Here is a 13,910-nt window from a genome sequence, read left to right as displayed (position 1 = left end):
CTTATTCCAGCTGCTTCCCAACAGATAGTTCTTATGTGTCCCACACAACTTGGAAAAGTGTGAAGATTTTTCAGACAGGGAGGTACAATGTGGGCAAGACATGTGCAATGTCAAACTTTCTAGGATAACATGGAAGTCTCCTGCATTGCCCACGCACTCACCACCAGGTTGCCCAGCACCATAACCGTCAAGAAAAGGATGAGGCAGATGGACTTCTGGCCGACTTCCATGCAGGCCCACATGTTCTCAATCCACTCTCCACAGAGGATCCGGAAGACGATGAGGAAGGAGTGGAAGAAGTCGTGCATGTGCCACCGTGGCCATTCTTCGTTGGGTGCCGAGATTTTGCGCCGGTTGTCACGGTAGTTGTCCCCGAGGAGCTGCTTGCCAACCAGAGCAAAGACGAAGACAATGATGGCCAGGATGATGGTGAGGTTCCCCAGAGCCCCCATCGAGTTGCCGATGATCTTGATGAGCGTGTTTAAGGTCGGCCATGACTTGGCCAGCTTGAAGACCCGCAGCTGCAGAGAAACAGAGACCGTGTCAGGTCCTGATGGCTGCTTCCATCACCTTTCATCTCAAGTCTTGGCCAGAAACAAAAAAAGCACAAGGTATCGCATTCCATTAACATGGGTTGATCCCGGGAAGCTGCTTTCAAAGACCTTTCTTCGTATGTCACCAGTTACTCAAAAATATGACCAACCCTCTATGGTCCCTGTGTACTATTAATGTGCTCCAATGACTGTGGCAAAGTCAGCGGTCTCATATTGGGGTGTTGGTCGTGTGACGTGTACTCTGTTCTATAGCCACAAGCCTCCTGAATGTAGATCTATTCTATGGGGTGGAGTGGGGTATGATGGAGCTCGTAAGTGTGTGAGAAGAGCCCACCTTTGACCTGAAGAGAGGCTAGCTTCCTGCAGGTAGGGCACAACCCACTGCATTTGAGAGGTATTGGCTACCCATCCTATTGGGGCATTTCTCATCCTGAGGCCTTGGACAACATCTTTTACCCCCACCATCTCTGAAATGGTAAGTATCTGTGATTTCATGAACCTGGGATTCATATGTTTATTTAATTGACCAACCAATCTACCTACTTTGTTGGACGCCAGCCACGCACATACATAGCACTGTACTAGCCTGTGAGGTATATGGAGAGAAGTCTGTGGACTCCTGTCCTCATGGAACTAATGGTTTAGTTGCAGAGGTAAGGCAAAGACCCAGAAAGTCTTCACTGTAAACCCAAATGTGCTAAGTCCCACAGGAGAACAAAAGCACCATGCATAAAGATGTCTAAACATTTAAAAACTACATTTGTGTGGTTCTCTAATTTGTTAGAAAGAAATATGTGAGCTCAGCTGTCATGGGGTATTTATGGAGCCCTTACTAAGAGCCAGGCTCTGGCCAAGGAGCTGGGATGCTGTGCTGGACACAGTAGCAGCAGTTTTATCATCCAACACAGCAATAACTCCCAAGGTTTAATCCTCTTATGCAGGAAGCTCCATACGTATTTTTCTTTGTGATGGGGGCGGTCTGTGTTCACCTTAGATCTAATCTGGAACTTATTTTAATGGGGATGCTTTACTTTTGGAATAGAATGCAAGGTAAGTCTAATATCTGCCCTCTACTGAGGAGGTCACCACTTGGTGATGAAATGGGCCTTGAACTTGTGAAGAATATCAGAAGATGGAGTAATATGGTAGACTATATTGGGTCCCCCTTGGGTTCCCCTTTCCATCAAAAAGTTACTAAAAATGCTAGATAATAAAATCTTACGTGCATTAATGATCTGTCAATAAAGTAAGTAATTCTTTAGCCAAAAATTAAATAACTATGGGAATTCAGAGATATAAACAGATTGCTGAAGTCAGCTTTTCTCTGAAGACATTTGCAAAAGTGATGAATCTGAGCATAAGTTTTAATGGTCTCATGAGGCATAGCAAGCAGGAAACACAACCCAGGGCTGCCTAAGGTAGACAGTATAACAGGAATTTCTCCCACCATTAAGGCAAGATCCCATAATAAATATCTCCCAAGACAAGGGCATGGGACTTCCCTGGTGGCACAGTGGTTAAGACTCTGTGCTCCCAATGCAGGGGGCCCGGGTTCGATCCCTGGTCAGGGAACCAGATCCCACATGCATGCCACAACTAAGAGTTTGCATGCCACAACCAAGGAGCCAGCGAGCCGCAACTAAGGAGCCCTCCTGCTGCAACTGAGACCCAGCACAACCAAATTAAAAAGAAAAAAAAAAAAGACAAGGGCAAACTGAACAGCAAATTTTAGATAAAACTGAGAGAGGTTACTGCCAGAAGGCACTCACTGAAAGAAATTCTAAATGATGTACTTTAGGCGGAAAGAAAGTGATCCCAGAAGGAACGTATTATGTGCAAGAATGGATAAACAGCAAGGAAGCGCTAAGTATGACAGTGAATCTAAACAAACATTGAATGGACACAACAGTAAAGTTTCACGGGGTAGGGCAGAGACTGGCTATATGGTCACCATTCACTTTTACTCCTCTCAGACACAAAGGAAGACTGTTTTCCCGCTTTACTTGCAAATAGTTGAGGTCATATTATTGGGTTCTGGTTGATGGAATGGAGATGGAGACAGAAGTAATGTACACTACTTTCAGGCAGAGCCATAAAACATCATGCACTTTCTCTTCCCCTCCCATGGCCACCATGGAGGCCACCCATTGAAGATGGTGGTGACATCACACCATCCTGAGTCACTGAGTCACTACTTGGAGCAGACAAACCAGGAGAGATTCCCAACCAGCACTGAATATGCTGTAAACATAAACCTCTATTATGTTAACTCACAGATTTAGAGATTGTCATTACAACTAGTTGTACTTCTCTTGAGTAATGTAGAAATTGGTATATTGCAGAGAGCCATTTCAACACATCGGATATGTGGCACTGGCTTAGTGATCACGTGGTGTACAACAAGGAAACTGATAGAAGAATCCTTGGAAAGTGTTGATCTGTGTTGCAGGGGCAAAATGATTGTCTGCAATAATTCTGGGGCAGATCATGAGCCAGTAGCACTAGGCAAAGGGTCTGTAAAACAGAACCTTAGTATCATGTGTCAGTCGTAGTTGGTTACGTTTGTCAAGACATTACAAGAAAGAGATGAGTTCAGGGAATATTTGGTTGATTGATAAGAAATAAAAGGAAATAGAATCCAGAAGTTTAATGTATAACTGAGTCACTTTGCTGTACAGCAGTAATTAACACAACATTGTAAATCTACTATACTTAAATAAAATAAAATAATCCAGAAGTTTAGAGTCTTGAAGGTTTAGGGAAGTAGATTGCTTTAGGTCTCAAAGAGTGAGCAATGGGATTAAGTCTTTATGTGTTCAAGACCAGTTAAACTTTTCAATGAAATGAAGCACACCTTAGCAAAGATCCTATTAATGGTGTAGCCACCATTTGAGGCAGAGAGAGGCAGGGGGACAAGAGAGCAAAGAAACAAAGCAGAACTGAGAACTTTGTCAAAGAAAGCTCTCTGGATATATAACACACACAGAGGTCTGAAACCATCTAAGTTTTGAAGGAATCGTATTGCAAAAGAAACCATGAGCCCTGACTAAAAAAGCCTTTGACTGTGTAAACTTTGCCATCTTTCCACAAGCAGGAGGCAAGCTTTGAAGGTTGTGCAGGCCTTCAGATATGGCACAGTCACTTCTAGAAGGAGTCCCACCTAGAGCTGACTGTCTTGCATCAGACTATGACATGAGTGAGGAATAAACCTTTATTGGGCTAAGCTACTGAATTTTCAGTATTGTTTGTGCAAATCTGGAATTATTTATCATCAATGAAGTCATATAGATTTTTAAAGACAAGATAAAATTAAAATAATTAACACGATAGTAAGTTGGGAAGGGGTAACTGGAATAAAAAGTTGTCCTGAAAAGTAAAGATTTTAGCTAACTTTTGACTTTAAGTTAACAACACATGCTGTCATTTCTAAGGTAACCACTCAAAGAATAAAAACAGAGTATTTAGTTTCCAAACCAATAAAGGAGGAAAATGGAACTAGGAAAAACAAACAGTCCAAAATAAATCAAGAAGAGAGAGAACAAAAATGCTAGAACAGAGGAAACAAATAGAAAACTGAGAATATAATGATAGACACACATCCAAATATATCAGTATTCACAATAAAATAAGTGGACTAAATGCTTTGGTTAGAAGACAAAGAGTGGATTGAATAAGAATCCAAAATCTGACTGCATACTATTTGCAGTAGACATATAACAACCTTAAAGATACGCAAAGGCTGGAAGTAAAAGGATAGATAAAGATATATCAGGCAAATTCCAAACTAAAAGAAAACAGAGTTGTTTAATTACTATCAGGCAAAAGAGATTTTTAAGGCAAAAAGCATTTCTAGGGATAAACAAGGTCAATTCTCACTGATAAAAGTTTCGCTCCACTGGGAAGATGTAACTTAAAATATGTATGCATTTAATAACATAGCCTCCAGATAGAACCGTAAGGAGAAACATCATGCCGTAATCATAGTGAAAGATATTTTTATACACTACCACCTCAGTAATTGCTAAAACAAGCAGACAAAAATAAGCAGGGATATAGAATATCTGGACTACACAATGAACTTTCTCTACCCAGTGGATATATATGCAGAGTATTGCACCCTGCAACTGTAGAAGATGCATTCTTTTCAAGTGCATAAGGAACATTTTCACTATACTGAGCCAAAATGAGATTATCAATAAATTTCAAAGCATTAAAATCATACAGTGTATGTTTTCTGAGTATAATACAATTAAGCTAGAACTCAATGGCATAAAGATAACTAGAAATACCACATACATTTCAAAATTAAGAACCATGCTTCTAATTAGCCTTTGAGTCAAAGAATAAATCAAATTTGAAATTAGGAAATATTTAGAACCAAACAATAAGGAAAATTCTGGGGCTTCCCTGGTGGCACAGTGGTTAAGAAACCGCCTGTCAATGCGGGGGACACGGGCTCGAGCCCTGGTCCGGGAGGATCCCACATGCTGTGGAGCAACTAAGCCTGTGCACCACAGCTACTGAGCCTGCGCTCTAGAGCCCACGAGCCACAACTACTGAAGCCCGCATGCCTAGAGCCTGTGCTCTGCAACAAGAGAAGCCACCGCAATGAGAAGCCCGCACACCACGACGAAGAGTAGTCCCCACTCGCTGCAACTAGAGAAAGTCCGCGCCCAGCAACAAAGACCCAATTCAGCCAAAAATAAATAAATAAATTTATTAAAAAAATAAATAAATAAAATAAGGAAAATTCTACATATTAAAGCAGTTCTTAGAAGGAAATTGAAGTCTTCAATGAATATATTGGAAAAGGAAATAGGCTGAAAATTCCATCCTAAGAAGTTAGTAAAGAATAAAATATGTGGAATGGAAGCTGCAATTAAGATAAGATGCAGGACTAATTGAAATAGAAAACATCAGTGAGGTAGAGAGGATCAACAAGCTAATAGATGGTTCTTTGAAAAGACATTAAATTGACGATCTTTGGCGAGACTAATAAAAATAGATAAAAGAAAGCACAAATCACTATATTTAAAGAAAGAAAAAGATAACATAAGTACATGTGATATGGAGCATTAAAATGTAACAGCATAGCATATACAACTTAATGTCAATAAAATTAAAAATTTAGATAAGAAGGAAAGTTTTTTAGAAAAATATAACTTACCAAAACCAATTTGAGAAATTGAAAATCTGAGTAGTTTCACAGCCATTAAGAAAATTAAATCAGTAATGAAAAATCTTGACTTCCAGATGGCTTAATTAGTGAACTCTACCAAACTTACAAGAAACAATAATTCCAGTCTTCCCCAAAGATTGGGTGTAGAAGAAGAGGAACATTCCTCACTTCTTTTTATGGAGATGAGCATGACCTTGATGCCTAGATACTAAAACCTAGCAAGGACAATGCAAGTAAGGAAAATTACAGGCCAAATATTACTCATCAATATGGAGGCAAAATTTTTTTTAAATTATTAGCAAACTGAATCTTCCAATGTATAAAAAATGTATCACGATCAAGTTGGGTTTATCCCAGGAATGCAAAGTTTATTTAACATTAGAAAATCAATTAGTATAATTCACTGCTTTAACAGATTAGAGAAAATCATGTGATTATCTTAATCATGCAGAACAATTGTCTGATAAAATTAAACATCCATTCATGATTAATATTCTTAACAAAAGAGAACTTCCTAAACTGATAAAGGAGTTTTTAAAAAACTCTTCTTAAAAAACCTGGCACAAATATCAGACTTGCTGAAATACTGAAAGCATTTTCTTTGAGATCAGGAAAACAGCAAAAATGTGTGCTATTAACACATCTTTTCTACAGTGTACTGGATGTCCTAACCAGCACAGAAATGTAATAAAAAGAACCAAATGGTATAAGGATTAGAAAAGAAGAAACAAAACTCATCATTTGCATATGATATGATTCTGTTAACAAGTTTAAAAGATTGCATAGATAAATCATGAGAATTAATAACAGAGCTATCTGGATCCAAAAATATTAAATAGCAAAATACTAGCAAAAAAAAAAAACCCAAAAAAACAACCCAAACCCCAGAAAAGAACATTTAAAAAGAGGTTTCATTTGAAATAGCGTAATGAACTAGGGAATATCTAGGAATAAATCTAGCAAAAGATATGCAGGAAGTCCCTTATGGAGAAATTATAAAACTATTGAAAGACTGAAATAAATAGATTGTGTGCCATTTTTATGGATCAGAAGACTACATAACATAAAGGTTATATTTCTTCCCAAACTGATCTATAAATTACTGCAGTCCTAATAGAAAAAAAAACCCCAAACCCAACAATTTTGTGTGTATGTGGGTATGTAACTTGGCAAATTGATTCTAAAATGAAGTGCAGGGGCCACGATATTCTTGAAGAAATAAAACAAGGTGGGTGACTTGCCTTACAGACACAGACATCAGTGGGACATCTCTTTTGTTAAGAATAAGGGAACCCCTCCTGCAGAAGGCGTCCTGGAGCTTAGTTGGGAGAAGAGCCAGGACGGGAGGCTAGTAGGAGGCAGTTTTTGAGGTGGGTGAGACATTGGGGCTGTGATTTGGGGACCAAGGGGATCAGAGGATGATCAGAGCTGGGACTCTGGAGTCAGGCAGCCTGGCTTTGAAATGCAGGTCTGAGGCTCACTCAGCAGCGGGGAGACTTTGGGCCATCATTTAACCACTCTGTCTCAGTTCCCCTCATCTATCTGTGGGGATAGTAAACGCAACTCTCTCAGGGTGATGTAAGCATAAAATGAGATGTGTTATGTCAAGGGTTTAGCCCTGCGCTTCATGCATTGTCAGAACTCAAGAAACAGTAGTTGCTATGATTATCATTTACTGTTATTTGGTAAGAGAACAAGACGGTGCTAGGAAGTCTCCTCTTAGTGCAGATGAGGGGACCCAGGCCCAGAGAGGAAAGGGCACACCCCCACTTTGAGTAAGTGCAAAGCACCACGTCTCTGGCTCCCAGGAGCCATGCCCTGCCTCCTCCCACAGGGAATGAAGAGGAAGAGGGAGCTGGCTGGTGGGGTCCCCAAAGGACAGAGTCCGTTTCCAGCGGGGAGCCTCCTTGGATGGCCACGTGGAGGTTCCCCAAGTTGCCAAGAGAGTACATTACCAGGCGGAAGGTCCGCAGCACCGTCAGGCTCCCCTTCCTGACCGCACCCAGCTCTATCAGGCTCACTGTGACGATGATGCAGTCAAAGATGTTCCAGTTCTTCTGGAAGTAATAGTAGGGGTCGAACGCTAAGATTTTGAAGACCATTTCAGCAGTAAAAAACACAGTAAAGACCTGCGGACAGAAACAGGGATCCATCTCAGCAGGGTCTGTGGGGTCGGGGGACAATGACAAATAGAGCAGGGGGAAAATGTCGTGTTTATAAAGTGGCAAATCCTTTTCCCTCGTTTTTATTCCATTTCTATATTATCTGCAGGCTCCTGACGGATTGGGGATGGGAACACTCAGTGTGGCAGCAGAGAGAAATCTCTGGACCAGTGCTCAGGGAATACATGTTAGTGTTTCCATGCTTCAGTGTTTCCATTTGAATGGTGTTGGACATGGAGTAAGTGGATAATCATTAGGATAATAATTATTATATAATTATGTAAATGAGAAGTCAATCTGGTTCAGTAGTTTAAAAGCAGGGATCGTGGGGCAACACAGACCCAGAGAAAAATGCCAACTCAGCCATTCCTAGCTTGTATAAGCTTGGACAAGGAGTGCATCCTCTCTACCTCAATTTCCTCATCTGTATAATGGGCTTTAAGTGAGATAATGCATATGCAATTCTTAGCAAAGGTCCTGGCAGACAGTACTTCATTAATCAATAATAACTATTAGTAAGAACAATAATAATACATTGTCTCTAAGATTCTTTCAGCTCTGAGTATCTTTAATGGTCTTAAACAGGAAAGAATTCTGACACTGAGAGAGGTCAGGGCCAGGCTTGGGTCACACAACAACCAGCAGGGAAGGGTGACAGGTAAGGAAGAAACCAAAGACCAGAGTCAGGTGTTTTTCTCTCACTTGTTCTCATCAGAGCTTCTCGCCAGCCTGGGAAACAGAGGTAGTTACATCCTTTTACAGAGAAGGAAATGGCTGAGAGTTTAAGGGACTTGACTGATGCCACAAGACGGCAACTGTGAGATGCAAAGAGCATCTACTGAGTGCCCTTTGTAGGCAAGTCAGCGTGGTGTGGGGGTGGGGTGGTGAGGTACTGTGCCCTAGAGAGACCTGGGTCACCTCTGGCTCCACCTTCCCCACCTGTGCTACCTTGGGCAGGATACCGAACCTCTCTGAGTCTTAAGGCTCTCTTTTGTGCTGCGAGGGTGGTGATAACCTCATAGCGCATTGTGACGCTGAGATAACACTTATAAAGCACCTGACTCATCATAAGCACCACACAGTGCCTGCCTTTCTTTCTTTTTAAAAAATGGCACTGGGCTCTGTCACAGTGGTAAAGGCCTTTGGTCTTTCTTGCCTCAACTTCTCCAACTGTAAAACAAGGTGCGGGCTCAGAGGTCTCTTCCATCGGACCCTTTGGGGTCTATGATGACTTCTTGGCAATAAGCTCTCCCTTCTCTTTCCATTTCCCCTTTTCGTATCAACTTTACATAGAATATGTCTTCTTAGCCTATGTGCTGCTGAAACGTAAGGCATGCTGGCTCCACAGTATCCCAGAACCTACTGGCATCATTTTCACATCCCTGGATTCTGGGAAAGGAGGAGATTTCTAGAGAAGAGTAGTCACATTTCCTCTGGGACCCCTCCTTCCACCTAAGTCTGCAGCCTACAAGGAGTTAGAAGAGCTGTATGGTCCTGGTGGACCTAGTAAGCCACCTGCAGTGGAGTGGACAGTGGTGTGGACATGGAGGCAGGACCCTGACCTTCGCAGCTTCTGCTTTTCTTGTGTGCATGTGTGCACACACACGCGCATACACACACACACACACACACACACTAGCAGGTCCTGTGATGGGGTTTAGCACCCAAGAGTTGAGAGGTGTGAGCTTCAGAGCCAGTTGGCCTGGGTTCAAATCTTGATGCTGTCACTTACTCACCTCTAAGACCCTGGGCAAATTAGTTAACCTCCTGTGCCTCCGTTTTTCCATCTGTGAAAGGGCATAATAATAGTACCTATCATATCGGGGTTTTGTGACAATAACATGAGATAACCCATGAGAAGCATCTGAGGCCATGTCTGGTCTTGAGTAGGTGATCAAATACAGTTGGCTATTGTTACTGTTCCTGTGGGGCACAGGCTGAGGACAGTTCTCCTCTGAGTCTGACACTTTACTCAGCATGTAGGGAAATCCAGTATGGACTTTGTCTTGTTCAAAGAAAATGATACTACAAAGTTATGGAGGAAAATTTAAAGGAAAGTCCTGTCTGAACCAGATTTTAAAAAAGGTTCTGACTCCCTGACACTTCTGTGACAACAGCAAGCATGATCCCAGGTTCCCTCTCTCTCATTATCTTCCCCTCCCTCCCCCACCCTTCTGCACTTAAATGACAGCATTGAAAACCCATAGACACTGTGCTTTGCAGTCACAAAAGCAATAAAACTGGAAGGAAATTTGCAAGTCCATAGGTTGTCTTTAGATGGGAAAGTGGCATTTATCATCATTTCGAGGTAGTGGCAGCTGCAATGCTGAGAATTCAGGTGGCTGTCCTAAGTTCTGTAAAGGGGGTACTAGCTGCCCCTAGGTCAGGGCTGTCTCTGTCCACTTCCCTGTGCTCGTTCATCCCAAAGCAATTCCCAGCAGCTCAGCCTGGTCCTCCAGACTTGACTTCCTGCACTCAGGGTCTACACATCTCCCACACTGCTCTCAGCCAGCAAGATAAACACTCCAGTGAATGAGGGCATGCTGCCACCCCACCCAGAGCCCCACAGCTCTGACAGCACAGGCAGTGGCTGCCAGGGCACTCACAATGTTGCCAATCTGGAGCATGGCTTCGAAAGCGGGACTCATGCCGTAGTGCTCCATGGCCATGAAGATGGTGTTCACCACAATGCACAGGGTGATTGTGAGCTCTGCAAAGGGGTCCGTCACAATTGTGAAGAGAAGGGTCTTAAGCTTCACCCACGTGGGGCAGCAATCCCAGATCAGATACTTCTGAGCCAAGCTGGTCAAGCAGGGTGGGCACCTCTGTTTAGACTCCTCGAGTTCTGCATCACAGGTGTGGTCAATGACAGCTGTCAGCCGGGCATGGACTCAGACCCCCACCCCATGGCCAGCCTCTAGACCTTGTCATTACTTATAACTACCACCTCCCATCTCCACTTCAGCACTCACCCTTTTCCTCCTTTTTGAGCCCCTGAGCCCAACCAACTGAACCTGGTTGGAAAAAATCCACAACCATGCTGACTGGTCCCAGCTTGTCACTGCCCAGAAATCCTGCCGTGTTTCTCCATTTCATTCCTTCAATCTTCCAGACCAGTATTTCTCTCTGTCTTCCCTCTCCTCCAACCTCTCCCTCCTCCTCCTCCTCTCTAACCCTCACTCTCTGCTGATGAGTAATTATTAAATAGTTATCCATGAGGAAAAATGACAACAACACTGTTGTTACTAGAATAGGTACACATTTCTCAAAACACAAACTCAGTTATGCAAGAAATGTAGCTTATCGGGTTTTTTCTCCCGTAACTGAATTCAATTTATACTTCAAGTCTCCAACCAGGGGACTTTGTTTTGGTTAATTCAACGTCTGTTACTACTTCGTTATCTGAAGTTGTGCCTGAGTTCTGGGGAGCTGAAGGTTGGTGGAGGGTTGAGCTGGTCCTAAGTCATTGCCAAGTGTATTTCACTTGAGTCATCAATGTTCCCATCTGGTTGCCGCTGGTGGGAGAGCCATAGAGATGGCTGTTCCCTCTTTGCCTCTCACTCATCTCCTTCTGCAGCCTTCAATGGGAACAAGGTGATCATCCAGATACTTTCCTGTCATGCTGGGGTCACAGGGCACCCTTTGAGGCTGCCTCAGTTCTTCTCTACCCAGGTACGTTACCGGCCCATTCTACCCTATGGTTTCTGTGTCATGCTAGGCATGAGGGTCTCTGTCTAAGACTTGCCGCCTCCAGCTTCACCTAGAAAGTAAGGTACAGATTGGCTCTGTTTTCAAATCCCTCAAACATTTTGTTGTTGTTGTCTGTTGTCCACCATGCCCTCCCCTGCAGTTAGAATTCAGCCCAGGGCCGGGAGGAAAGCACACAGGGCCCCTTCTCAGGGACACACCAACATCCAAGCTCCTTTCTCCATCCTTCAGCGCAGGACATTTTAAATTTGTCCAGAGGAGATGAATAACTGGATATGACTACGGCCACGTTTTCCATACCCTGAGGCAAAAGAAAGGCTGGATAAGAAGACAGGTCTTATACTCAGGGTGAGAAGGATATAGCCGTGCTCTTTGGTACTTGAGTGCCAGGTGGCCATCGCTTCCTCCACCCCGTGGCTTGGTGTAAGCAGTTAGAATTTAGATCCATCCCTGGGGAGGCTGAGTGGATTCCCACCTGATTGATAGAACCCTGAATTGACAAGGATTTAGTTAAACTGAAGGATTAATTTACTTAAATTGCCTTCTAATGTTCAGCATGAGCTTGAGACAGAAATTAAGTTATAACCGTAAAAGTCACGGCCATGAAACACATGGGAACAATTTTCCCATGTTTGAAAATTAAAGACTGTTAAATTTCTTGCATGCCTGAGTGGTAGCTTGAAATTCTCTGTGCCTGCTGGATCACTTTTTAAAATCTAGTTTTGTGAATACATATGAAGCAGATGTTAATTTGAACAAGAAATGAACTAGAGCATTTCATTCATTGGAGTCTATTGTTTTTGAAAATTTATCCACATTTTAAAAACCACACTGATAAAGCGTAATGGGAACAAGGGCATAAAAAAGAGGAATATCCCAGGACACAGAGATGGGTGCCCTTTGACACAGGTTTGGGGCATCCCATCTTCTGCTCATATGGGGACTCCTCCTGGCACAGTGAATGGAAGTTCCAATGAGCAATACTTACCCTCGAGGACAGAGGTCATGATACTGACGACACTCATTGCCCTTTGGGCTTGGAAAGGTTCATTCAAGTATTCTGCTGTCAAGTAAGTCTTCTGTCCTGCATCAAATGCCTGCTGGGACACAAACAGAGTCAAGACATTCCCCTAAAGTCTTCAGTGGCAAAAACAGATCACTCAGCCTCTTATTGGCCTGTCTCGGGTGGTTGCAAGCTGCCCAGTGAAGCTACGGTCCTCTGCAGTCATGCTTGGAGTAAAGGGGCTACTCCATGAACTTGGGGTAAGAGCTCAGATGTGAGGAACAGGACACGGAGCTGGGGTGCAACCAGAGACTGAGTTCGTAGCTAACAGATGACCTGGCCTCACCTGAGGCTTTGCAGAGTCCTTCCCTAAGACAGGTTCCTGGGCACCAGGGTGGGGAGGGGGCTGTCTCAAGGGTCTCTGAGGTTTCTACCAAAGGGTGGTGGGAGTTGCAGGGGCATCAGGCCAGGCAGTCATTATTGGACTTCTGCCAGGTCACGCATATGACATTTACAGAGAATTCCTACTCCACGATAAGCTTCCTTGACCTCCCTCCTAAGAGGCCTATTTCTCTGCCCAACATATGACCCAGTTCCAATTCCACATGGTCTCTCTCTTTCTGAGGGAATATTTGTGTGTCTTGATTGTTCAATTCTTAGTTTCTGACACAATCCTTTTGACTCTTCTCTCTCTGGGCCTTTATTGGAAGTTCTGTTTGGGTTCCGTGCCAGGGCCCTAACTCTAGTCACACACTTACCCTGGATGTGGGGAGTCCCAGGCCCATTGTAGCTGACTCAGCACTGCACAAACCATTCAGAATCCAAATTCAACAAGCATTTATTGAGCATTTGCTGTAGATGAAGCTCATAGGTATATAGTACATATAAAGAAAGTTTAGAAATTTCTCAACCATGAGGACTCAACAAAAGGTTCTAGAATCTACTGCTGTTAGTGATCAGACGTGTACATATATGAAGGCACTTTGTGATTCCATTTAACCCTTCAGCCATTTAGAAACCTTTTTATAAGGTCTTTATAAGGGGAGACATGGAGGCTTGAAGAATTTAAGGGACTTGCTAAAGGTGACTCACTTGGTAAATGGCACAGCTGTGACTGATGTTCAGGTCCATGTGACATGGAAGGGCTTAAAGAGTTAATCTTGCACTAGCCAGATAATTTCACTAAAATGAATCAAGGCTGGAATAACCAGGAAAGTGGTAATCCACAGAGCAATAACACGGTTTCCTGAATGAGGCATTTTCTAGAGAGTTAAAGTACCTCCAAGAGGACCCTGCAGCCTGGC

At 43.1% G+C, this 13,910-nt stretch overlaps 1 protein-coding gene across 3 annotated transcripts in view; it reads right to left on the bottom strand.

Moving 5' to 3' along the window:
• SCN10A (sodium voltage-gated channel alpha subunit 10) overlaps positions 1–13,910 on the bottom strand; it is a 74,528-nt gene that overhangs the window by 27,376 nt on the left and 33,242 nt on the right. For all 3 annotated transcript variants that reach the window (XM_036868976.1, XM_036868977.1, XM_036868978.1), the window contains 4 exons: positions 12,592–12,700; positions 10,502–10,740; positions 7,689–7,862; positions 162–521 (listed from right to left, as the gene is read on the bottom strand). In XM_036868976.1, coding sequence (XP_036724871.1) covers positions 162–521; positions 7,689–7,862; positions 10,502–10,740; positions 12,592–12,700 — 882 coding nt within the window. The remainder of the gene's footprint in view (positions 1–161; positions 522–7,688; positions 7,863–10,501; positions 10,741–12,591; positions 12,701–13,910) is intronic.

The sequence above is a fragment of the Balaenoptera musculus genome, chromosome 11 (assembly GCF_009873245.2).
Source record: "Balaenoptera musculus isolate JJ_BM4_2016_0621 chromosome 11, mBalMus1.pri.v3, whole genome shotgun sequence".
NCBI classification, from domain to species: domain Eukaryota; kingdom Metazoa; phylum Chordata; class Mammalia; order Artiodactyla; family Balaenopteridae; genus Balaenoptera; species Balaenoptera musculus.
The sequence above is the reverse complement of the archived record's forward strand: the minus strand, read 5'-3'. Positions and strand labels throughout refer to the sequence as shown.